Source organism: Ciconia boyciana, chromosome 4, assembly GCF_034638445.1.
Source record: "Ciconia boyciana chromosome 4, ASM3463844v1, whole genome shotgun sequence".
Classification (NCBI taxonomy): Eukaryota; Metazoa; Chordata; class Aves; order Ciconiiformes; family Ciconiidae; genus Ciconia; species Ciconia boyciana.
The window spans coordinates 73,842,343-73,868,583 of NC_132937.1; the positions used below are offsets into that span (position 1 = coordinate 73,842,343).

At 40.6% G+C, this 26,241-nt stretch overlaps 1 protein-coding gene across 5 annotated transcripts in view; it reads right to left on the reverse strand.

Annotated features, from left to right (window-relative positions):
• Nucleotides 1-26,241, reverse strand: part of RNF38 (ring finger protein 38) — a 129,033-nt gene that overhangs the window by 91,846 nt on the left and 10,946 nt on the right. The window contains exon 2 of one of the 5 annotated variants that reach the window (XM_072860088.1): nucleotides 24,505-24,589. The exons of the other annotated variants lie outside the window; for them this stretch is intronic. Coding sequence (XP_072716189.1) covers nucleotides 24,505-24,553 — 49 coding nt within the window. The 5' untranslated portion in view covers nucleotides 24,554-24,589. The remainder of the gene's footprint in view (nucleotides 1-24,504; nucleotides 24,590-26,241) is intronic. 5 annotated transcript variants of the gene reach the window in all.

Sequence of the window (26,241 nt, forward strand, 5' to 3'; positions counted from 1 at the left end):
TTACCAGTATTTTTCCCAGCAGGGGACAGCAAGACTGAAAGCTACACACACACACAAGATGCAGCCCAGCTTCCAAGTGAATGAGGAAGCATGAGGACATAGCTACAAAACAAGGACAGAAACAGAACTGAATGCAGTCTACACACAAAGAAAGAGCAGTCAAAGAGCTCATGTCAAGATGTAGAAACCCACTGAAAAAGTTACACCTGCACCTTGAAGCAAGTTTCTGTCTCCCACGACTTAGTCTAAAAAGCATCTAGTATGTGACAGGAGCCTGAAGGAACATTTGTTTTTACGTAACAGTAAGTTCGTTACCAGGTCTTATTCCTAAGATGTTCTCTAGAGGATGCAGATCTGGAAATTCATTCCCATATTAATACATGAAACAGATAACACAAAGTAAGTGCATGCAGCATTGCTACTAAATCACACCCCAATTCCTTCTGCAACCAGAACAAAACAGTCATGTTTCCTTCTCTCATGTTACCTTGGAGCTAACCTAAATCAAACTGGTCCCTCTACTCTCTCATCCCAATAGCCTTAAATAAGCTTATCCATAGCCTCCATTTAGGATGTTATAACGCACCTTTATTTAATCTTTATGGGGGAAAAATATCCTCTTGCAATTGCTGCTGACGGGGCTAAGAGTTCACAACCCTCACAATGCTCCATGCTGTGCGTACAAGCAGCAGCCTCTGTGTTGGTAGGCACCTTAAACTATCCCATTGATAACATCAGTAAAACCGTCCTGCAGTAATACACCCATACTTGACACACAACCCAGGCAGCAAGCACACTGTAGTTCCTTTCAATTCCCCTTTCAAAGCCAGAAAATACCAGTAAATCTGATCTATACACTAAGGTCAGGCTCCCTTTTATTTGAGTTAAGCACAAAGCTACCCATTTCACTATCTCTGTAGATGAGGAACAGAAAGGAAGTTTGACTCCCTGTCTTTTTAACAGTTAAATGCATTTCAGCTATTAAGACTCACTGATCATACCGTAAGACAAAACACTAATGTCATTTTAAGACATGACACCCAATTTTCTACCTGATTAGGGAAGAATGAGTGAAAAACACTACTAGGTTTCATGTGAGCACCTACACCAGCTGCTGAGGAGTGTTTCTAACTGTGCATTTAAGCAGGAAAACATCATTCTCCTTACTCTATTGATACATGAAAGAAACACACACAGAAGCCATCAGAAAAGATCCGTCAAAGTAGATGGAAGTAGTGAAAAGTAAGACCCAACTGTCGTCACATACTTAAAGTAAACAAATTAGGAAAAATACTCTGAACTCTCCTGGGTGTTTTCTGAAGTTGTTCATTTCAAATGTTACTCTTAACAGTTCATATACACTGCAAAGAAATACAAGTTGTAAAGGTCATAGAGCTAACATCTGCATTCTGCCTATATACCACAACAAAGGATACAGACACTTAAAAACAAATAGGAAAGAGTGAAAAATCAGACTTAGTAGGGCAATGCCTAAGGATTTTGGGGAAAAAGCTATCCTTTCTCAGGCTTTTTTCATGAAGAAGTCACAAGGGTATATGGGGGTTTTTTGGTTGTTCGGTTTGGGGTTTTTTGTTTGTGGGTTTTTTCATAACAGTGACCCAAGTGACAACTTTTGGACTACTAGACTCTTAAGTAGTTCTAGTGCTACAACATACCAAAATTGGCATCTTGGCATTCTACCTTACAGGCAAGGGCTGTAATCACCTCAAAATTGCTGACTATAGTCTATGACTATTAATATAGATATTTCAAAATATTTGAATTTAGAATGTACAGTATACTCCACAAATTTTTCCTGTGCAAAATTAACAGCATTTAACTGTTGAGGATCACATGCTTCTCCCATTGGCAAGAAAAAGGAAGCTAAGAAAAATTTCCCTGATCAATACAGAATAGTTCAGTAACAGAAAGACTGCCTGATCTTGCAAATTCCTTCGTCCACATCGCTCCACAAGGACCAACCATTCTGCAGAAAATGCATTCTGTTCACATACTAAGGGAGAAAGAGCAACTAATTCTCCTTTCTGCCTTCATAGAACTCAGTGGTAGTCAAATGCACACAACATGTTAGAATTACAGGCTGGGGAAAAAGGTCTTAGGGGAAAAATGTCTTATGGGGAAAAACATAACTTAGCATTTTTCCACAAGAGTTGTGCTATCACAGAGAGGCCGTGTCTCCATAACAAAATTCGTAGCAGTAGCTATCCTGAAACTGGTTTCAGGATCTGGAGATATTAAAAATCCAACTGGACACTAGAGCCTGCTCTAGTGTCCAGGTTCTAGAGCCTGCTCTAGATGACCGTGCTTGAGGAGGGAGGTTGGACTAGATGATCTCAAAAGGTGACTTCCAACCTCAACCATTTTGTGATCTTTATACACTGACAGAGATTACTCTAGGCTAATTAAAGAAACCACCTACTCCAGAACAAACTACATGATCCCAAGCAAACACTATGCGGTATTTTAAAGCTTGTCATATCCCTTTATAGGCAACCCCACAGGAAAACCCATCATTAAAAAAAAAGAATTGATTTAAAAAATAGCATGAAAAGCTATTATTAAAAATAGTTTAAACTACTCAATTTATGACCTGATTCAATTCATGATCGCTGTCTCTCATTCTCCTGCTGTACATCCGAGTGAAGAACCTGTCTCTGTCTTTTAGGTAACTCCTTTACAGATATAGGCAGACTACTACTACATACCCCTGCTCCATAGCTGTCTTTTCTCCAGGCCAAATAAGCCCCAGTCCGTCAGCCTCTCCTCAGAGGGCAAGGACTCCAGCTTCTGCAGTGCTTCATGGTCCTCTGCTGAGCTTGGTCCAATTTTTCAGGGTTTTTCCTCATACTGGGGTGTCAAAAGCGGATGCAGTATTCCATATGCAATCTAATGAGTGCCAAGTAAAGAGGAATCACTTCACTTGATCTGCTTGCTATGTTCCTGTTAATACAGCCCAGGATGCTGTTAGCCTTCATCACTGCCAGAGTGCACTCCTTGTTCATGTGTAGCCTATTGTTGCCCAGGACCTCCAAGAGCTTACTGGCAGAGCTACTCCCCAGCCAGTCAGCCTCAGATGGTATTGTTTCAGGGAAATAGCATGTCCTGCTGCATTTGTCTTTGCTGAATTTTACAACATGCCTGTTGGTCCACCCTTCTAGCCTGTCTAGATTGCTCTCAGTGGCTGCCCTTACCTCAAGTGTTTACCTTACCTTTTGAGTTTATACTCAAACCCAGATTGCAGTCATTCATAGACTTGGTGAGGTGCATTATCAATAGACTGGACAAGGACATGTAAAGACATTAAATAGATCCCAGGATAGACCCCTGGGATACTATTATCTAGGGGCCAGTAGTGAGTATTACCCACTAACCACTATGTTCTGAGCTCAAACATCTAGCCAGTTTTTCACTCATCTAGTAGTTTTTCACCCATCCAGACTTTACCGTCCCCAACTTGGATGCAGGATGCCATGGGAGACCACAGCAATAGCCCTGCTAAGAATCCAGGCAGATGACAGCCTCTACTCTCTCATCGTCCACAGATCTAGTAATTTTATCACAGAAGACAATCAGGTCGGTGAAGCTTGATTTACCCCTTTCCTCCTTCATGTACCCAGAAATGGCTTCCAAGAGGATCTATTCCACTCAGACCAATGTAGTCGTCTTCTTTCAAAAATGAGGAATACTGCGCTGTTCTTTTCACAGCACATTAAAGATCCAGCTCACAGAGAGAGAAGATACTCATTCTCCAGCCAAGGTGAGGGGGATGCTATAAATGTTTTATGAGACTTGCATGATCACAGAAGTAAACTTGTAATGCATAAATAATTTTTTTAAAAAATTATTTTGCTAAGGAGACTCCCCAACACTGCATTATAACTTCTAAGTCAGTGCCTCCCACAATTTCACAGAATCTGTATTTGTTGGTATTGCAAGGTTTGTATCTTTTCTGGGTGTATCACGCAGAGCTTTAATATGACCTTGCTGTGCTTTAGTTTTCAACCTCCATTTAAAGCAGTGAATGCCTGCTTTTGGCCAGCAGACATTGTGAGTGAAGGAATTCACTCACAGCTTTAACTAACTCTGGACAACAGGGGTCAGTCATTCAATCCTCTCCTGCACTGTACACACCTAGAGTATACACCTAAAGTAACAGAAGTTGCTTTACTGGCACTCTGGGAGTATTTAAAACCTTCTAATAAAAAAGTATCAGAGCTTACCATCAAGTCTACAACCTGCCTAGTAGTCCCTTGGGGAGGTTGCTCACTTAACTGCTCTGTAATGAGTGAGAACCCCTTGTACAAAGACTGCAACAATAAACACGCACTTGACCTCTCCTAGTTTTTAGCTTGCATGGTCTCCAAAGAAAAATCAACAGTATTTTGAACTACACAACTACTACTGTCAAGCATATTTAACTTTCAGACAATTTTGAAAAAGACTTCTGATATAGCTCAGCTTATTTAAATCTCCATGGCTTTTTCTTTTAAATGTGGTTTTCCCCATAGAGCAACCTGCTAATAAAAAGCAAGACTTCCAATTAATGAGAACAATATATAACCCTGTGCCACCCCAGTACTCAACATATAAACCCATGGGATGGTTACCAGCCTCAGGAGAGTTCACTCAGCTAAGATATGAGTGACAACTAAAAGTGTTTTTCCTGTTTTCTGCAAGATAGAAAATACTAAGCTTAAAAAAAAAAGAGAGATAATAAAAAGAGGACTTCAACAAAAAACACAAAGGCTTTAAGAGTTGCAAAATACTGCAGCTGACATAGAAAGAAAGCCCCCATATATTATTAGAGGGACATTGGAAGTCAGTTACTGACGTCAGCCATTTGGGCAGATGGAAAGCAGAAGAGCATTAAAGACAATGAAACACAAAGCATGGTTTGAGGGTCAGAAGTAGAGCAGATTAGGAAAAATTATCATTCAGCATTATTTAAATTGGAATCTGCCAATTAGTCAAAATTGTTAGGTTTTGACAATGCTTCAAGTGAGTCCCCTTGGTCTCCAACCACAGCAATCCCCTGCTCCTCGGTGGACTGCCAGCCAGGTTCTCCAGGAGTCTGGACCACCACACTCCCAGGCTGTGTCTCTGGGGCCACCTGCAGGACTACCCCGAGGCTTCCACCTATTCACAAACTCTGCAGTAATCAAATCCTCCATAAAACCCCAACCTCCTCCTCCCTAACTCATCCGGAGCCCTGATTAGGGAGAAAATGGACACACTAACTACCATCTAAGTATGCCCCTATTGTCACCCCTGCCTCTACATGCCTCAGAACTAAGAGCAAAAGTGAGGGAATGGGGAAAAAAACCCCACATACATAAAATTCCAAAGTATGGTAATACAAACATATATAAAGCAAAAAGGGAAACTCTGATGAGATACTGTCCTGGTTTCGGCTGGGATAGAGTTACTTTTCTTCCTAGCAGCTGGTATAGTGCTGTCTTTTGGATTTAGTATGAGAACAATGTTCATAACACACTGATGTTTTAGTTGTTGCTGAGCAGTGCTTACACTAAGTCAAGGACTTTTCAGCTTTCCCATGCTCTGCCAGGTGTGCAAGAAGCTGGGAGGGGGCACAGCCAAGATAGTTGATCCAAACTGACCAAAGGGCTATTCCATACCATATGGCGTCATGCTCGGTATATAAACGGGGGGAGTTGGCTGGGGGGCAGCGATCGCTGCTTGGGGACGGGCTGGGCATCAGTCAGCGGGTGGTGAGTGGTTGCATCACTTGTTTTTTTTCTCCTGGGTTTTGCTTCTCTCTCTCTCTCTGTTTTCCTTTTCAGTACAATTTACTACTATTATTACAATTTTTTTTCCCAATTATTAAACTGTTCTTATCTGAACCCACAAGTTTGCTTACTTTTGCCCTTCCGATTCTCTCCCCCATCCCACCGGGGGGGAGGGTGAGTGAGTGGCTGTGTGGTGCTTAGTTGGCGACTGAAGCTAGACCACGACAGATATATGTTAGGAACACTAACTGGCCAGTTAGAGGGTGAGGACGTCTGGGGACAGGAGGGTAGGTCAAAGGAAAAGAAAAGTTTCTGATTGATTTTGGAGAAGAACAAGTTGTTTTAGTAATGGGAGGGGGAATTTTTGCATGGAGGGTAATGCACTTTTAACTCCTACCCTTAGCTACTTTCTCCCCTTAAGAAAAAATATCCCATGCAATGAAGAAAGTTCACAAAAACATTCCAACAGCAGAATTACATTTTATCTTCTTTGGGGAAACACTAACAATTTCTGCTGGCACCCTAAAGCTAGACTGGCAGCCCCCTAGGTTGTTTGGACAGAATCCATTTCACTCCAGCAAAGATTTAGAGCATTAGGAAAGGCTTTTGCCTGACACAGAACAGTATCAGAAGTATCTCTTAGGTAACACGACCAAGACTGGTGTCTTTCACATTCACTAACACTTCCTGAGTGCTTCAGATATTAGAGTAACATTTTCCAATACAAGACACAGACTCTGCTGTTGGAGGAAGTGGAGGCTGTATTGGTAAGGAGCAATAGCGTTGTACAAAAATTTGATCTGACTTTAAATCCTTTTAAATATAAAAGGACACACACAGCACTTCATCTGCAGCACTGTCTTTTTAAAGCTGCTATATTACGGCATTAGAGAGTCATTGCACAGCAGCTGCAGTGTACAAACCTGCAGTAGGCTGCTGGAAATTCCATGGCTTGATAAACTTGCTAGTAGACCTACCGTGCAAAGGAGGGCACTGGCCATCAGCAACATTAACTGCTACATGCAAATCAAATAACCATGTATGTGATGTGCTGGTGTGCAGGAAAACTTCAGGGAGCAGCCTTTGAGAGAGCTCAGTTAAGCCTCTGGCACTGCACTCCTGGTCAGCTGGAGCTCCAATTTAGCCAAAAGGCAATTAATATTGCTGAACTATTTGTGCAGAATTTTAATAACATGTTGTTAGAGTGAGAGCTCAAAGAAAATACCAGTACAACAGAATTATGAACCATTTCAGTTTCCTTGACTTCAAAATCACAGCACAGAGTCTACTGTACGACATGAGCAGTTTGATATAAACCATCAAAGTTGTTGAAAAACATGAACATTTGGTTTCTAAAAAGAATGAAATGCTTTAGATTACTTCTAATGCAAACTCCACACTCAACAACTTTCCCAACATTTGATTACATAAACCAAAAAATATGAAGAAGTTAGAGGTATATCACAAAGAAGCTAAAGTCCAACAACCACACACACACACAAACCCTTGTGTTTTCTGTATGTCTTCTGAAAAACTTTCAGAGTCAGAGTAGCTGCAATGGCCAGTTACCAAACACAGGGCCTCCAGCAAATACCTTTGTGGGCAGCAATGCACAAAACAGTCAGGCCTGAAGTGACCAGTGGATTTCCACAGCATGTGAAAGGTGCTCACCTTATTCAGTAACATCACTTTCACTAACCAAGGTGAATTTGCTATGATCTCTACAACTGAAGGCCTTGTAGCTGTTGCAAGGTCTGATGTGGTTAATTTTTCTGAAGAACTCTGCTTTTGTGTAGGTACTCTTCTGCCACTCTAGCTCTGCAAGAACGTCCAGAGTTCATTTCCTTACGAAAGCTCTGGTGAACAGGCTGCCCATGCCATCTCCAGACAGCAAACTGCTTCACCGCCCCAAATCATTTTTGCTACTAAAATGTAAAAATCTTATGTATGGTATTTCACAAAAGCTATGTGGAGAAGTGACAGTAATTAAAAACTGGCCCAACAGATCTTTGTCTTGTATATTTCTCTGGAATGCCATAGGTTTCTTTTTCTAGCAGCTCTTCTTTCATACTGAAGGGAGAAAGTTCTTGCAAGGTAAAGTGCTACCTCAGCACTGAATTAAAGAACAAATGAACAGATTTTCCTCGATGATCAGCAATTTACACTGCTGACACATCTGAATGTGTGCGTTGGTTAGGCTACCTCATCTATTTGCTACTCTAGAGGCAGAATATGCATTTTCACTTTATAGATTCATCAGAAATACCTCATTTTTCAGAGAACTTGTTTCTTTTTTTCTTCTTTCCTAAAAGCTACTTTTTTCTACCCATAAAACTAAAGAGCTTTAAAACCTCATAATCTCAACCTTGCAGAACTTCAGACTCAGACGCCACCTAGTTCTTCACAACCCAGAACAGGAAAGCAAGCATATCATCTTGCCTTCAAAAAGATTGTCATAACAAAACAAGATGCTTCTGCAATAAAGCCAGATGTTTTTTGAGCCAGCTAAAAGCTTAGAAGGTTTCTGTTGTCCCCAGAGGAGTAGTTCTCACTGTCATTGTAGCAAATCTTGCATCAGTCCCTTTCTCTCCATGGAGCGGGAGAAAAAGTAGGGTTCAAAGTTGCCTACTGACAAAGCTTTAGAGGGATTATGCTTTTCAGCAACAGAAAAAACTATTAACAGGATGACAAACCCAGCCATTCACATGAAAACATACCTCTCACCTTCCTCTATAAAATTCATCTGATATGTTACAAGAGACAGTCAGAAAACAGTATTTCTGGTCTGTGAAAAGCTGTCAATTTTTATTTAAATTCCAAATTAGAACAGCAGTTGACATTCTGAAAAAAAAAAAAAAGGTTTTAATTCGTAACCAAATATATTACCAAGGTACAAATGCTTTAACAGAAATGTGTGTTTGCTTCAGTTTTCGCCTCTCCTTCAAAGAGCTTATTACAGAAAGATGCCTTCCACATCGGCCATTACAATCAGGCATATAGTTAGAGGCAGCAGAAGGTGTTCTTCTGCAAGAGGGCTTCCAACTACAAAGCAGAAGTTGGGATGCTCTACCTAAATTGAACTTCATCTACAGCCTTCAACTGAAACTTAACAACCTTTGATTTTCACCTTCTGAAGTTAGTTTAAATCAATTCCTAGTCAAGTGTTTTTCTTTGAAATGCCTTAAAAATTACGTCCAAGTATTAGAAGAGAAAGCACTTCTGGAAGAAAGAGAACATTTTTGGAGGCAGCAACTTCCCATTTCATGCTTCAGAGCAAAATGTTGACAGTCCTTTTAATGTGGAAGAAATGATCCATTATGATTGCTGATTACTATGGAAACAAGTCTTTGCTGTGAAAAAGACTAAAGAATCACAGAATCACAGAATAGTTGAGGTTGGAAGAGGAAGAGATCTCTGGAGGTCACCTCATCCAACCCCCCTGCTTAAGGAGGACCACCTAGAGCAGGTTGCCCAGGAAGATGTCCAGATGGCTTGTGAATATCTCCAAGGTGGGAGACTCCATAATCTCCCTGGGCAATGTGTGCCAAAGCTCAGTCACTCTCACAGTCTCCTGATGTTCAGAACAAACCTCCTGTGTTTCAGTTTGTGCTCATTGCCTCTCATCCTCAATCCCACAACCAGAGTTGTCTCAACTGATGGCAATGCAATTACATTTTCCTCCAAATTTCAGCTGGTTTGGCCACTTCTGAAGACAGCATGTAACCCAGAAATGAGGATGCAAGAACATAATATACTGTCCACTTGCTTTAGGGTAAGAATATATGGAGGCAGTAGAAAATGAAACTATTCCCAAACCACAGTGCTGTCTACCTATTTGGAGAATAAGGAAGAAAATCTAGTTCTTTCTTTCAGTGTGCATTTGCAATGTTCCCAGTATACATTCACATCAAAATATAAAAAAGAATTTTTTTCTTCAGAAGGTAAGTATAGCAGAGGAAAAGAAATGTACAGTCAAAGAACAGTTTCCCAACTACACACAGTCAGAAAATCAAAAGCCATGAATTTACAAAACATGTTTCTAATTTCTGCTAAATTTAACCTTAGAAAAGTTCAATGTAAGTGCTAGTAATAAGTATGCCTGAATTCTGTTTTCCTTCTTAAAAAAAGCATAATTTGAGAGAAACTTGCTGACCTTACTGGGTTGTAGTAAAAATTCTGACGCCACAATTTTAAGCATGCAGAATCTATTAGTTTTGGCATGTATGTGACAGAAATAGGAGGGGCTACAAGCTTGAATAACCATTGTTCATTAGAACTTGTAAACCTTACAAAGGCCTTCCACAAAATGTTCCCTTTTTTTCAGCTTTTAAGTAAGAGCACCACAGTTACCAAGTGGAGGACCCTACATAACTGACTGCAAAATAAACTGAGACGTAATGCCAAAGACGTAATCAATGTAAACAAGGAATTTACATATCAAAATGCTCTTCCTGCAGAGTCATAACAGCTGTGGCACAATTTATTTGTGTTAAGGAAATTCATTACAACATTGCTCACTATCTATGTTCTTGTCTGAAAAAGATATAACTCAATAGAGTGATCCAATATAAGGACTAACAACTACTGGAAACAAGAAAATTAAGTTTTCTGGATTAAAAATGGTTCTCTTCCAAAAATAATTACATATATTGGTGGGCTCCTGCATCAAAGATTCTGTTCCTCATGAGCTTAGAAGTCCTATTAATTTCAACCAGAAAACCTGAAGATACCATGCTCTAAGAGGAGTAAAAAGATTAAATGCCAACACTGCTCACAGAAGGGAGTCAAGTGCTATTTCTTGCACATACTGTTTGCTAGTTCAGACTGACAAAACTTTGTTGTGAGGTCATGCATGAATGACAGAAACTTAATCTGGCCTTCTTTATTTATTACTTGGCAAAATGAGGAAAGAATTCAAAGACATTTTGAGTTCAGGGTGAATTTTACTTGCAGTCAAGAAAGTCTTTGTACCCTCTAAATGACTACATTTGATAAGGAAATTAAGAAACACAGAGCACCCAATTGTGCAACCTTTCCAGAATTAGTATGCTTTCTGAATCACTCCCTACATGAAAATATTGTACAATTAATTAAGTCAATTATCAAGGTATAGGGATAAGCACCTGTACACGTAACAGGATATTTGCCTGGTTTTCAGTGCAGCATACCCATGACAGACATCAAGCTACACAAACTCTACTGCCTGAGATTCAGCTAGCTGAGGGTTACATAGCTTATCACATTACTAGGAGGCTTTAACAGTTCATCTACAAAGAGGATGCCAGAGCAAGGCTTGAAAGGTTAGGAGAGAGTAAGTTGGCAGCAGCAACATGCTCATGACACACTCCAGTTACACATGAATATACCTCTCTCCTTCACCAGCCTTCAGGGAATGAGGCGTGAAGATTACAAGAGAGCTGATTTTGTCAAGGAGGCAGATGCAGAGCAGCAAGAGTCAAAGGCATAAACCAGGTTATGACTCAAACCTGGCAGGCAGCACAGAGACTTGCAGCAAGAATGATCAGGACATGAAGAGATCATCAAAAGAGCAGTACGTTTCAGATTAGAAAACAGGTAACTAAGGGACACTACACTTAAGCCTAAAAACATTTGTGTGAGGAAAATGAGAACAATTACTCAGTAATTCTCTCAGGACAACTGTTAGCATTGTGAAGTTGTTCAGTTAAGTCATAATTTTCCTACACAATCCCTCTCTCAGCTGTGGAACTTTTTGCCATAGGATGCCATAGACAGCTGTGGATTGAAAGGGATTATAGACCATGAAAGCACCATCCATTACTAGTTGCCAAAACCTGGAAGCACAGACCAAGAAAGGATCCTTCATTGCTTCTTTTGCTCCTAAGCTTCTCCTGAAGCATCCACTACTTGCTACTCATTGAAATGGAAGACTAAGGAAGAGGGATCTGGCCCAAGGACTCATACTCTTTTGCTCCCACACAAAAAGAGGTAACAGATACAACCTCACTCTTTTACAGCCACAGCCAGCACATGCTGAAAGAAAAGCAGTAACTTCCCAAATTCTGCTTTAAACGCTACTCAGTCAAAATCAATCCCAAAGTCAAACTATTTATCTTCCTATGATGGTTTGGCAACTTCAGCACTCTTGAGAAAAAGCCTGACACTTTTGCAGCCAGGCTGATCTGCTTCTGCTTACAATACCCACCAGAGTCAACAGTGCACTTGTTACCTGAACAGCCACAAAAGCCAGGATCATTATCAAGGAAGAAGGAACAAGAACTTCAACTTATGTCCTAGGCCAGCTGGACCATCCTCCGCAATCCACTGAATGTAGTGTTACTATTACAAATGACTATTATAGCAGAGGAGATGGAGTTACTTACAGAGGCTACAGAGAAATAAGACAGCCTTCAGCTTATTTATAAAAATGCAGAACCTGCTCTTCTTGTTTCCTAACAGGTGAAACAATGACATAGATCAAACTAAGAAGTGAGAATATACCCACTGCATTTTAGTAAGGCCTGCAGAAAGTCCCCTGCCAAACTTACTCACCAGATGCTATAAGGGGATTTCTTTTTTCATTATCTTTTATGGCTAACAGAAGAGACCATAAAATATCTTTAAAAAGGTATGGGGGGGAACTTGACCTGAGTTTATAAAGATGCATTCCTGGCCTGGAGACAGCCTTCCAGTGGAACAGTGAATTAAAGTCTCCTTGTGCACAAATGCCCAACTTCCATAGAGTGGGGACTGCAGCCTGCATTTTTCTCCAACCATTGGCTCACCTGGTTTACTCAAAATACTAACTCTACAGAGTGACAACCCCAGAACAGTTCTGTTACCACTGGAAATCCTGAGTCATTCACAAGTTAATGTTCCATTTTTATTTATCTCTGTTTGCCAGCATGAAGACTGAGAAATGAGATCAGTTTCATCAGGTTTTCTCTGTTCCTGCTAGTTTGTTACAGCAGAAGTATTCAGCTGCTTAGCCATTAAATCAGCATTAAGCAGAAGGCTGAAGTATTGGACTGCCTTGTTTTGGAAGCACAAAGAAACACAGAATTATAGATTTTATTTCCTTTTTTCTTTTTAAAGACCATTCTAAGGATGTTTCTGTGCATGACAAAGCCGGGTGCTCTGTCTGAATTCCAGTGAACAAAGACTGTGAGGTATGTTACTTCCACAGTAGTTCTGCTTTGTAGCTGTGAGGAACTATTTGCAACTGGACAGCCCACATTCCCCTACACTCTTAAAGCACATGGGAAATTCTGTGTTTTCTAAACATTTTTCACACCTGCTAATTGAAAAGCTGATCAGCTGCCAAGCAAGTTGAGGCCAAATGACAAACTTGTGTCCCATTTATTCCTCCAAGGGGGGTGGGGGGAAGGAAGCAAGTGCATGTATGTCCAAGCATAAGTGTGTGTACAGGAGACTAACACATCAACCTCTGTATTTTCTAGCAAGGTTGTCAACAGATTTTCTGGTTTGTCTGTTCCCGACAGGATGCAAGGTTAGATGCATGACTTTTCAAAAAATAACTGAAAGCTTGTAGTGCTTAACTTAATCTAGAGGTCATCTTCACACATACACAGTGCCAGCTCAAGAGGTTGATCAGCGAGGGAGAGACAGAAAATTGGTAAAACAGAAGGGAAAGGAAAAGAAAGGATCCTGTTCAACCTGATACTAAAATTCTCACTAAACACAACAAATCTTTCAGAACAGAACCTCCTTATTTGACAAAAACAAAAAGGAGGGAGGGCATGGTGTTCATCTGGACACAATAAGATAAATCAAATATAGCAATTTTATGTCCCACTGAAGTCAGCAATACTGTTTAAACAATTGTGTAAAGTATTAGCTCACTGGTTTCACCTTTTACAGGGGGGAAGTATCTCAGCTGAGAGTAAGCAGAAATTTTTGAAAATACTGCAAATGTTTTGAAATTCTAGCTCAATCTTTTACATGGCTCTAAAGCAGAATCACATGACAAATGAAAAGTGAACTTCAGGAAAAGGTTGAGTTACTATAGCTTGCACAACACTAATTTCAACCTCTCTGTATACTATGACAGTGTGAAAACAGTCACATTTTCTCCTGCACTCCTAACTCAGTTATACAGGACACTCAGCATAGAGCAGGATCATGCACCATTTCTCTTCTGCCTCATCTTTCAAAGCACAAGTTAATGTTGCACTCAGTGCAAGCTGCTTGCTTCTCAACTTTGACAGTTTTTTTCATTGATCTGTTTTTTCATTGATCACATGATACTGTTTTTTTCATTGATCTCAGTTGCAGTCACATATACGCAGAGCTCTGCAAAACTAGACCCAAGCTCACGTAAGGTATTTAGGAAAGGAAAAACAAAAAGCTGCTGCAAAAAGCGTACCTTATATGTTATATTTGCCCGGCAATCATATAGCAGAGGCAGGAACAGAATTCAGTTTGCCATGGCAGTTCCAGCCTTATAATCAAGACATCCATTTCCTCCTGGAATGCTCCATCCCATTCACTGCTTGCTTTCCCACATTAAATGAAGAAGCATTCCTACAGCCAACATGCTCTCAACATACAGCCCCAATTCTTTCCACAAGCAGCATCTGCAGTCCACTCCGGACACAAAGTTGAACTGCAGTTAAAAAAGTACGTACTGAAAGGCAGCATCATAATAAATACTGGTCAGAAAGACACCTTAAGGCTGCCCATGCAACTCAAAGGTTACAAAGCACATACAAAATTCTTGATTTAACTCAGGTCAACTCCAAATATTGCACTTCAAATATACCTTTAGTTTCTTGCTTTTTGGTCAGTTTTTGTCTAAAAGTTTCATTCTGCAGAATCAGGACAATGCATAAATTCTGTTGCATGCAGGAGACCTCAGCAAAGTGATGTAGATTTCAACCTCCTCTAAGTTTTCTACTGAAAACTTAGCAATTTAACATCCAAAAGTAGCTGGGATCTCCAATGACCAGCTAACAGAACAGAAGAATAAAAGAGAGTAAAACCTTTGTCAGTACCTAGCTAATTGTGGCAGCTAATTGTGTTCCTAAACCCAACTTTGGAAAGAGAATCTTACCTAATGGCTACGGGATGGTCTTGTCCTTCTGCCAAAATCTGTGCATCTTTCTAACCATAATCCTCTGCAGGACCAGGTGGTATGAATAAGAGTTCCTTCAAGCCAGGAAAATAAAAAATTCATGCTGCTTCACTAGTTCTTATGCAGTCAAACTTACAAGTTATACGGACTGTGTGCCCTGTGGCCAGCAGGCAAGTCAGCAGCAAAGAGTCTGTAGGGGCACATGTGGGCATACTCATAACCTCATCAAACTTTCACCGGGAAGGTAAAAATTCTCATACTAACCCGCCCACCCACTACCAGTTTCAACAGGTGAGACACTATAGATTCTTAATGAAATGGTTGTAAAAACATATATAACAAGGAAGGAAAGGCAGTACAGGCTGTTTTTCTTAAGTGTCCACACACTGCGCTTGTGGAGTCTGAAAGTTTTCAAAACAATCAGGAGATGACTCTCTACTTTCAAACTCTGTAAGTAACTCTCTCATGAGATCTGTCAAAATATCAGCATAGAGATTGGGGGAAAAAGATTACATACCATAGAAGAATTAAGTATAAGCAGTCCACTGCTTTGTATGAAAGACCATAAATGAAGCTTTTAGCTCCAAAACATTTATAGAGTGCTATCAGAATGTTCCTGCTACCACAAAAACAATAGTTAAAAAATTGCTCTGATAAATTAAACAAAAAAAACTTCTCTGGACTAAAACTGTATATGGAATAAAATTGGCAAGGCATGGGGAAAAAAATCTGCATTATAGTCAAATTTGACATAAATCTTAAAAGAAATAAAGAGTAACTTTTGTGAATCATAAAAAACTGATTGTCTTAGTGCAGCAACTACAGCCTATATGCAGAGGATCCAGTATATAACATTGTAGTCATGAGCTTTATATGTCAAGCACCCAGATATTCTGCATCTTGGTATCTTAAAGGACTTAAAAGGTTAGGCACCATCATGTGTTATAGTCTCTGCTTCAACTGACAGCTGTTTTATGACTTCAAGGGAAAAGTCACAAGAACAACCCCCCAAGGCATGCTGTTCAAGAAACAGTGACTACCCAGGCAGTTACACTTGAGGTAGTTTTTCTTCAATGGTGAATAAATTAAAATTAAAAAATAAATTAAATAATTGAAAGGTAAATAAATTCTTAAGCAATTCACAGAGGACAGAAAAACAGGCATATCAGAAAGACCTACTAGTATGCACAATTTAGAAAAAAAACAATAATAGTTTAAGGAAAAGCATAATTAACAAAGCATTTGGCTACTTCTTTAAGTGATAATTATGAAATCTAACATAAAACTATACTAGGTACTTCTAGTTAATTTTCTACAAATGTATAACAGGAGTTTAACTACACCCCTGAAACTGACTTACAAAACTTAACTGAGAAGGAAGAAACATGTTTTGAAATGAAAAATTTCAAATGGACCCTTCTACCCCTCCCTCTTAGCATTCTTCTTTCAACTTGCCTTTCAACTTCCTTGTTTCTGTTGTTACAGTATCTTTCTGAATTCTTCACCCAAAAGCTGTTCTTAAATTCCTTTGAGTTTCTTCAGCAGTGGTAGTCACCACAAAGAACAAATGCTTTTATCATGACAACACCTTCTGCAAAGCTGCATCTCATTATATGGCAACTTCTGGCCCTATTGTCCAGACTCAAGCAACACATTTCAATATACAACGCTTTGTTTGAAACTTCATTCCCTGGAGAACTTAGCAGTCTCACTAAAATCACAGTTTGAGTTCTCATAAAGGGAGAGAGAATGCAAAACGTCCCGCTGTTTTGTGAAGGCTCACAATGTGTTTCATACTTAGGCTCTCGAGCTTATGATCCAGGGCAAGCACACCTAGTTCAGATAAAGTAAAGAGCACAATCCACCAAAACTATCACACAGTCCGACTGCTATAGCATTGCCCTCCCAGAGTTGTTTTCAGTTAAGTAGTCCATGAGTTGTCATTAAAGTTGGACATTTTAAAGGCAGCAAAATCTATAAAACTGTACACCAGTCAACTAAGCCAGAAGAAAAGGGTCAAGGCACTTCATATACTGAGGACTAGTTCCACTCTTGCAATACAGAGCGCCAGCTGTACTGGTGGTACCACGTCACTTACCACCCCTAAACTGTTACCCTCATCATCACTGCCAGGCAGGCTCTGAAATCATGACAGTGATACTTAGCCAGCCACAGCCTACCTTCTGACAGACAAGCAACCAAACACAATTTTTCTGCCTCATACCTCTCCTATGCAAAGACAGGTTAATCGTGCAGCACTTCCTCCTAGTCTCTGGGAAGGCAGGGGGAAGTGCTGCCAACCTAACCAGTCTTTGTCTGCACTTACTCCCCCCAGATTTCCTGGTGCTGTCATTTCTGCTTGCTCTCCTTACAAGATAACCTTGTGCGCAAGTTTTTAATACTGAGCACCTTACAAGAGTGTTATACTCCAATACTGAAACAAGAATACACGCATACAAGAGCTGCCATTATGAAAGGCATATGCTGTATGTATATTAAAAGATAATTACCACATGGAAAGGATTCTTTTGGTCTCTGCTTAAAAGACACATAAAGCAGACTCGAGACATACTTTTTGGTATTGCTAATTTCAAGGAAGCAGCAAGTTGCTTTAGCTAGGGGACAGAACCAAAACTTCCCAAGCAGGTGCCAAAACACAAGCTAAAATTGGAATACAGCAAGCAGCTGGAAGCACTCCTCACAGCAAACCACTAGATTTGTGCAGGCATTTTAAGATCTTCCAATCTCCATCCCTCTCTAGTGAAATTACAGCTTTGTACATGCTGGCTTGACAGCAAGATGATCAACTAGGATCTCCCAAAGAATGATATGGAGAAGAGGCAATCCCAGCATTGGAATGTGGAGTGGACACATTCCCAGAAAGCAGGGGAAGGAGGAATCAGTAGATTCATAAGTCATCTTCAAGAAGCAGTGATACAGTCCCTGACAGGACTTCCTGAAGCTTGGGTAATATGATAGGAAGAATTACTTAGTTTTTGCCACACTCGAACTCCATTCTTAAGCATCTACTGAAGGCCGCGAGTAGCAACCAGGTACAATCTAGACTGACCTAGGACTGACCTGTATCTGACAATACAAGAACAATTTGTTCCAAAACCACTGTTCACCACCCACAAACATCCCTCCAGACTTTTAAGTCCAGTTGTAGATAGGCTCCAGGTTTTGGAAAGCACTTCAGTACTTTTGTGTGGCCTCAGTAAAGCTGCAAGACAGAACAGGACATCACCAGCGGCATTGACAGCACACCCTCTCAGTGTAGGAAACCCAGTAACAGACATGGTGTGGCTTACTGGGCACAAACAGTTTTCTAGAGCCCTAGCAGTCCTATCACAGACTGATAAGTGCCTGAACAGGGCAAAAGAAACTTCCTAGCACCAGGTCAGATAGAATCTATATGACATTTTCTCCCCACTCTGAAAGCAGTCTGCTTGATTACCAGTTTTTCTTTTTGCACTAACCATTTGCAGCACTGTGCAAAACACAGCCTCGCCGAGCACAACAGTAATGCAAGTAAAGATTCTGCCTCATGAAGCAATAAAGCATGGCACATTATTTCCTGGTTCAGAAGCCAGGTACAAAGCCTATGATTTTCCTGGAATATGACCAAGGGTCAGATGTTGATTTCTAGCAGAAAGACTGAAGAAAGTCTGAAGTTTCTTTAGATTGTCTAACACTTAGCACAGGACAGACCCTTCTGTGCTCAGGTACCTGGAAACTGAAACTAGAGAAAGGAACAGCAGATAAGGTTAGGGCTGGAGAAGTTAAGAGAGAAGAAAGCAGTAAACAAAATATTACATACATCCTTTGGAAATTATGTCTTTGGTTCTCTTCCTCCTCAAGACACCCAGATGTGATGGAGGCTAAGACAAGTTGGAATGTAAGGGAACATTATTAGGAGTTAGGATCTGAGTACCAAGGAAATAAACAAGGGTATGTGGGGCCAAGACTAAACATTAGGAAAAAAGTAACTGGAGAGAACACCTCCCAGACACAAGCTCAACCCAGGGACTGTCTAACATTAAAAGATTCCCATTTCTGCCAATAGTGGGATGTTACAATGCGTTCAAAGTACCCTTTAACAAGAACCCAACACAGAGGAGCAACTAAATTTAAGTGCTCACAATACAGGCAGTCTCTCAGAAGCCATCAGAAAGACTGGAAGACCCTGCCTAATGCCCCTAATAATCCTATGTCTAGATCTCCTTTCAAGAGCTACTTTGACAGAGAAAAGCACAATCCAGATTTTATAACTCAAGTATTATTGTAGTCTAACAGGAGCTGGTAGAAGGCCAAGGCTTATGTAAAGCTGATAAGGAAGATTCAGGCTGGAAAGCAGAACGTCTAAACAAGAATTACTGTCCTTGGGAGAGAAGCACATCCTGAAGAAATATGTAAGCTAATTAAAAAGTTTTGGGAACCATCTGAAACAACTAGTAGAAGCGTGATAAGAAGCACCCTCACGCTAACTATTCTCATTATAATGATTTTTTACTAAAATACTAAAAGTCACTAAATACTTTAATACTAAAAGTCACACCCCTTGAGCTGGAGACCCCGGCCCAAGCACAGACCCCTCACCTCTGAGCGTGCGCAGAATATTAAAGTAGCACTGTAGCTTTAAGTTTAAATAAGAGAAATGTAGACCAATAGAAAAGTGCTTTGTGTAATTACTTATGCATATGCGTAACTGGAGTGTATAAATACTGCACCTGTACGACCAAACTTTGTGCTAGCTTTGTGGAGCTACCACCTAGCACCCATCTCTGCACAGACATGAAATAAAATACCTCTGCCCTGTGTGTATATTGACGTCTTGCACACTGGGTAAATGACCTCATGCTTGTGGGATAACACTATCAGCAGCCTGCTTCAATAAGGCATTTAATGTTAGTTCTCCTAGAGTCAAATGACTAAGCTATGCTCTGGATTTCTAGACACAGATCCTCACTTGTCTAACTGCCAATGTTTTCTACATTATTTTCATAACAGAAGCAGCATCTTATGATGGGAAACTCCCCCAGTTTTTCCAGGAAATTGTTTCTCTCCAATACTGGCAATCATACTACAAAGCGTATGAGAATGACTTGAAAATGAATGGTTCAGCTAGAAAAAAAAAGTGCAGTCAGATGTTTAGTTCTGTAGGACAGGCTTAATACACTTCTGTGAAATGATAACATGCTTTTGGGTGATAAGGGAAATTCAGGTTTTCTGTTTTTTACCTGATAAGAAAGAAAAGCTATCTAATATTCATCATATGCCTTGAACACAGTTTGCATCATATTTGCCTGTGCATATCAAACATGAGGCAAAAAGCACCAAACATGTACTAGTACTGTAAGCACAGGAGGAAAGCACTGGGGCTACATGAGCAAACCATACAGCAGAGCCTGGTAAAAATTACATTGAGCAGCTGAGGTTGGTGTCTACTGCAAGCTTGTGTTTTGAAATATTATTGCGGGTTAGCGGGAAGGATCACTACCCTCAAAATGAGAAGGTCTCTAGCTTCAGTCTCCTGAACAGTGAGGATTACTCAAAACTGCAGGTACAGAGTGGAAACCAAGCTATTATTTTTGATTCATGAACAAACTGAATCACATAAATTAAGGTAAAGTTCAAAGAAATATCTGCACTCGAGGCCACTGCATCTGTGAAATTTTTCATTCACTTTGCATCACTGTAGAGCTGCACGCAACAGAAAATAAAACCTTTTCTTCCTGAAATACCAAGTTATTATCTTTTTCTCCCCCTCCCAAGTTCCCAAATGTATGGTCCTTCATCACTCATGCTATCTCTATCATTATCTCCACATGGGGATTTTTTTTAACAGTGAAAAATATAAATAAATCAATGCCATCACTGTTTATTTACTTTTACAAAGCACTTGTTTACTGTGTGGGTCTGTCCGAAATTTAATCTGTATATCCTAAAGACTACCAAAATAGATCACTAGTCACAGCAAATAATCTTTCAGACTATTGAAAAAATAAAAAATCTCTATATTCAACATTGTAGTAGCTAGCAGCCCTCCCTGTTACTCAGTGCTCCTAGCAATCTACCCAACAGGTACAATGGATGAAGAGAGGAGGAAACAAACATCACCTAGAAGTTACTACACAGATTGAAAAGAAGTGGTTGCAACCTCTTTGCTTTCATTTCTTGATCCCATGTTAGGGCAGCACTGCCACTGAGGGAAACACTTCCAGCCTTCCCACATACTGTAGGTATGCATCTGTAAAAACACCCAGTGAACCTGAGTATTTACCTCAGTTAACACCTAATCCTAATGTTAAATTGCAGCAGTTCATTCATCCAGCTTAGGAGCCAGACGATCAGAAGCCAGGTGATAATGGGCAGCTTTTTCTGCCATTCCTGCTGCAGCTTAAGTGTGCATGAAGAAACACAGTTAGGTTTTAGGACATTCCTTATACTGTTTCTAGATAGGTAATATACAGGTGAATGCCTGATTCAGAGCTTCATGACATGAACTACAGAAAACACACACACACACAAAGCAAATGCTTTATGAACTCTGAAAAGACCAAAGCTGTCCTTATCTGCCTTTATGCAACCAGTGCCAGCCAATCACTCAAGAAAACCAAAACCCAAACCAGCTCTTGCAGCATGTCCCGATTCCACCTTCCTCCCATTTTGCGACAAAGTCCCACAGCCTCACACTCAGTACAAAGAAAGAGAATGCCTAATATTGAAACATGGCTAGTAACGGATGCAGATAGTGTTCTTCACTCTGAAGAGACTGTGCACCATCAAGGCAAAAGCTTCCTGGAGGGACCACCTACCTAAGAGTTCATGAAAAGGTCCCACACCCACTCATTCCAGTGAAAAACTGATCCCTTCAAACATATTTCATAAAATCTTCTTCAAACAATACTGATGTCTTGGATAAGCCACAGCATCTGCGTGACTCTGGAAAGGCTCAAAATGGGCCAATTTTCACCCTAGTAAAGAATACAAGATGAGTCACCTAGAGCAACAACAACTGATCCTCAAAAATACAAGAGTTCTTAATAATTTCTTCTTGGTATGTGAACCAAATGCTACTGAGAAAGGAGCACTTCCTTATAAGCACAAGGACAGAAGCCATTTCCCTTTCCTCCTTACTCATAAACCCCATGCACTCTTCCAGAGACATGGTTTCACTGATGAGCAAAGTTTATTACTCTCTGCTCCTGCCGACAACCTTGCTGACCTCTGTCCTTCCATGAACATACATAACAAAGCTCCTTGTGATGGATATGACTGCTTTCTGAAGTTTACTCTGAACATCACAGCCGCTGACATTTGACCACAAGAGAGGTTTTAGACAGATGTAATCCACTTAGAAGATTCTTGCAAAAATACACATAAAAATCTATGTACTGCATTTACTAAAAAATAGACAAAGTGCAGCAATTTTATCAAATGACAGAGCAGCACATCACTCATAAGTAGATTTTACTGAAAATCACAGATCAGTCTGAACACTACTGTTTACATTCTATTTATATGGCTGGATTATTTCTGCATCTTTTTTAGTCCTCCAGTAGCTTTCTCTCTGCTGTGTGAAAAACACCACCACCACCACCACAAAAACCCCACATCGTTCTGGAAGCCTTGTGGGTAAAGTTAAAAATCTGAAATCCTCCAAAAGCTATGCAAAAGACATGATATATCAATCTCTCTCTACATCAAAAGGTTTTGGTTTAGCATTTCATTTTGAATTTGGTGATTTTATTTTCTTTACAATTCCAGACTTTCCCCCGTGGCAAAGTTGCAAGTATATACAGTATCCTAAGATTTCTGACTAGTGAGTAATCTAGAGAACAGCAGTAGGATTCATAGCCTTTATCTAGATCCTTCTGTATATATACATTTCTTTATTCAAAATAATGGCTGCTGTGCAGCTTGTTTTCAATTTTAGATGCAAGCTATAGGATGAGGAACACAGAAAAACCTGCCTTTGGGGTCAACTACATAACTCCTTTCAGCTGTAGAACTTTTCTAGACAGCAAACTGCTTAAGTTATAAGTAATCACACACAAAACAATATAAGGTGCTGAGTTCACACTGCTCCCCCACATTAGCTTTTTCACCCAGCTCTTCATACACCTCATCTTGCCCCAGGACACCCTATGGAAAGCGTTGTGTTTCCTTCTTCAAGCACCTGTCTTGGCATTGTGACAAAATTACAAGCTCAAATTCCTTGTGTAGTCAAAGGAGAGATAAGTACATACAGATAGGAAATGTTTGTCTGCATTGGTTATCTATGTGAATAATTCTAGATCTCTTTATTCCAGGCCATCTTGTACTGGATTTATGCAGCAAGGTTTTGGTAGATGGGGGCTACAGGGGTGGCTTCTGTGAGAAGATGCCAGAAGCTTCCCCTATGTCTGACACAGCCAGTGCCAGCCGGCTCCAAAGATGGACCTGCTGCTGGCCAAGGCTGAGCCCATCAGCAACGGTCATAGTGCTTCTGTGATAACATATCTATGAAGGGCTAAAAACTGCTGGACAACAGCAGCCAAGAGACGAGTGGGAGAAACAACTCTGCAGACACCAAGGTCAGTGAAGGAGGGGGAGGAGGTGCTCAAGGCGCTGGAGCAGAGATTCCCCTGCAGCCCATGGTTAAGATCACGGTGAGGCAGGCTGTCCCCCTGCAGCCCATGGAGGACCCCATGCTGGAACAGCTGGATGTGCTCAGAGGAGGCTGTGACTCCGTGGAGAGCCTGCACTGGAACAGGTTTCTGGCAGCACCTGTGGCACTGTGGAGAGGGGCCCACACTGGTGCAGGTCTTCCGGCAGGACTCGCAGCCCCACGGGGGACCCACGCTGGAGCAGTTTGTGAAGAACTGCAGCGCATGGGAAGGACTCATGTTGGAGAAGTTCATGGAGGACTGTGTCCTGTGGGTGGCACCCCACGCTGGAGCAGGGGAAGAGCATGAGGAGGAAGGAGCAGCGGAGGCATGTGATGAACTGACTGCAACCCCCATTCCTTGTTCCCCTGTGCCACTGGTGGGGGGAGGAGGTATAGAAGTCCAGAGTAAAGTTGAGCCCAGGAAGAAGGGAGGGGTGGGGGGAAGGTGTTTTAAGATTTGTTTTTATTTCTCATTATCCTACTCTGACTTTTGATTGGCAATGAATTAAATTAAATTCCCCAAGCTGAGTCTGTTTTGCCTGTGACTGTAATTACTGAGTGATCTCCCTGTCCTTATCTCAAACCCACGAGCCTTCTGTTGTATTTTCTCTCCCCTGTCCACCTAAGGAGGGGAGTGATAGAGCGGCTTAGCAGGCATCTGGCATCCAGCCAAAGTTAACTCACCACAACATGACAACCTTCCTTCTCCACAGGATTTCATTTCAGTTTCCATAGTTTCTGATTTTTTATGTTCTGTACAAAAGAACTGCACTCTGGAATTTTCTTCATCTCTCCTAATTCAGTAACAGGCTACAGAAGTAATCAGCTCACTTTTCTTTCTAATGCATATCTTAGTGTTTCCTTCTCTGTAGTTGCCAATTCTCAACTTCTGATATTTTTTTCTTTGAACTTAGTAGGGTGTAACATTTCCTGGTGGTCTTGCCTGGCTAGTTGTCACCCACTCTCACTCTGTTCCATCAGGAGTTCCCACAATCCCATCACACTCTTACCTTTCTCAAGTAACCAAGACCCAGCTCTCCCAAACACTCCTATTACCATAGCTCCTTGTGCTCCAACTGATACTCATGGTAACATCTGAAAGCAAAAGCAGCAACACAGATGCATGTCAGCCAGTACCTGTGACATATCCACATAGCTCAGCAGTTTTCAGTTGTTCATCTAGCAGCTTAACAGCAAAAATACCATTTGAGTTCAAACTCTACTAGATACATGAAAACTTTGAGAAAGAGGGCAAGTTACTGCAATTATACCCAGACTATATTGTCATTTTAAGTGACTAACTCCTTCCGATGGGGACTGCTATTACCAGTATCTTTATACGACTGAACACATTACCACTTCTGCTTTTAATGAAGGCATACCTCTCTAACCCAGAACAGAGGGCTCTCCTATTTACGCACAATGTATATACACAGATTTAAAAACATATATATAATCTAGTTTACTTTTAGGCATATTTCAGTTGAAGACAAGATCTCACGAAGTAGTGTGTAGAACTGCAAGAGAAGTATCTAAGTAGCCAGGTCAGCTAGCCCCAATAGCAAGTCATTAGCTAGTAGAGTTATATATTGTAGAAAGTTTCCCAGAAGAACCCCGTAAAGTTTATAATGCATTCAGTGCACACACATCTAGGATGTGGTGGAGCCAGTTTCCTCCCAAGCAGTACCTCTTTTTATACCTTAAATAACGTACTGAGGCAATCAGAAGTCAAGGAATGTGACCACTGCTAAACTATAGATTTTTAAGAGATACAGAGGTGACTTTTTTAGATATTGAAGTATGTAAGTTTGTGTGCCTGCCTATGAGCATTCCCACATGCACAAGGTGTTTGTCTCTAGCAGCAAACGAACAACTAAAAATATGCAAGGCAAAAGGGAGTTAGAACCTAAGACACTGGATTTATCACCACTTGGGCATGTTTTGAACTCTCAACCCTTCTTTGAGAGCATCAGTATGCTAATAACAGTAATAATAGCAAGTGGGAAAATAGAGAATATTCAACAGAGATGTAAATGTATATTTAAAGGAGACTTTGAACGAACAATGACCTTGTGACTTGTGAGACACCCATCTTTGTTTCACCACACTACCCTTTTCTCAGGGCTGCTCCTACTTCAACAAAAACTGGTTTTCATGGATTTTTGTTCTATATTTTTATGTTCCCTCCCTGCAATAAACCAGTTCCCCTCCAAATCCTTACAATTCCTGTTCCCTGCAATTACTTTGGTTTCCCTAGTCCTTGATACCCTCCATTCTTTCCTGTGTCCCTGTAAGAGAGACCATACACTGCAGCTGTTTGGAAGCAAATCACTGGCTAACTGCCCAGCAATTACCTACGTCAATGGGTCAGTTAAGTCAAGCAGAACAGCATCAGCTCCCTTCATAGCGTATTCTTCAGTGGGCAGACTAATTTATCTGCTACTTAACCACTGATTTCTTACAATTCTTTTTAAGAAATGAAAAAGCCCCCCTCTAACTCAGAAGCTATTTACACAGAAACAGGGCTAAAGGAACAAGCATGACAGCTTTACATTAGAATGCCAACTTCACATTTACATGGGAAGGCAACCTGAGGAGGTCATATACCACAGATTTTTGCTCTTTGCCTACTTTCTGCTATGCTTGTATTGTGCATTACTGACTTAATTCTTGTTTGTACTATTTTTCTTTAAAAATACCATAGAGGATTTATGCTCTAGTAGACTCATTACATCATAAACGTTGGT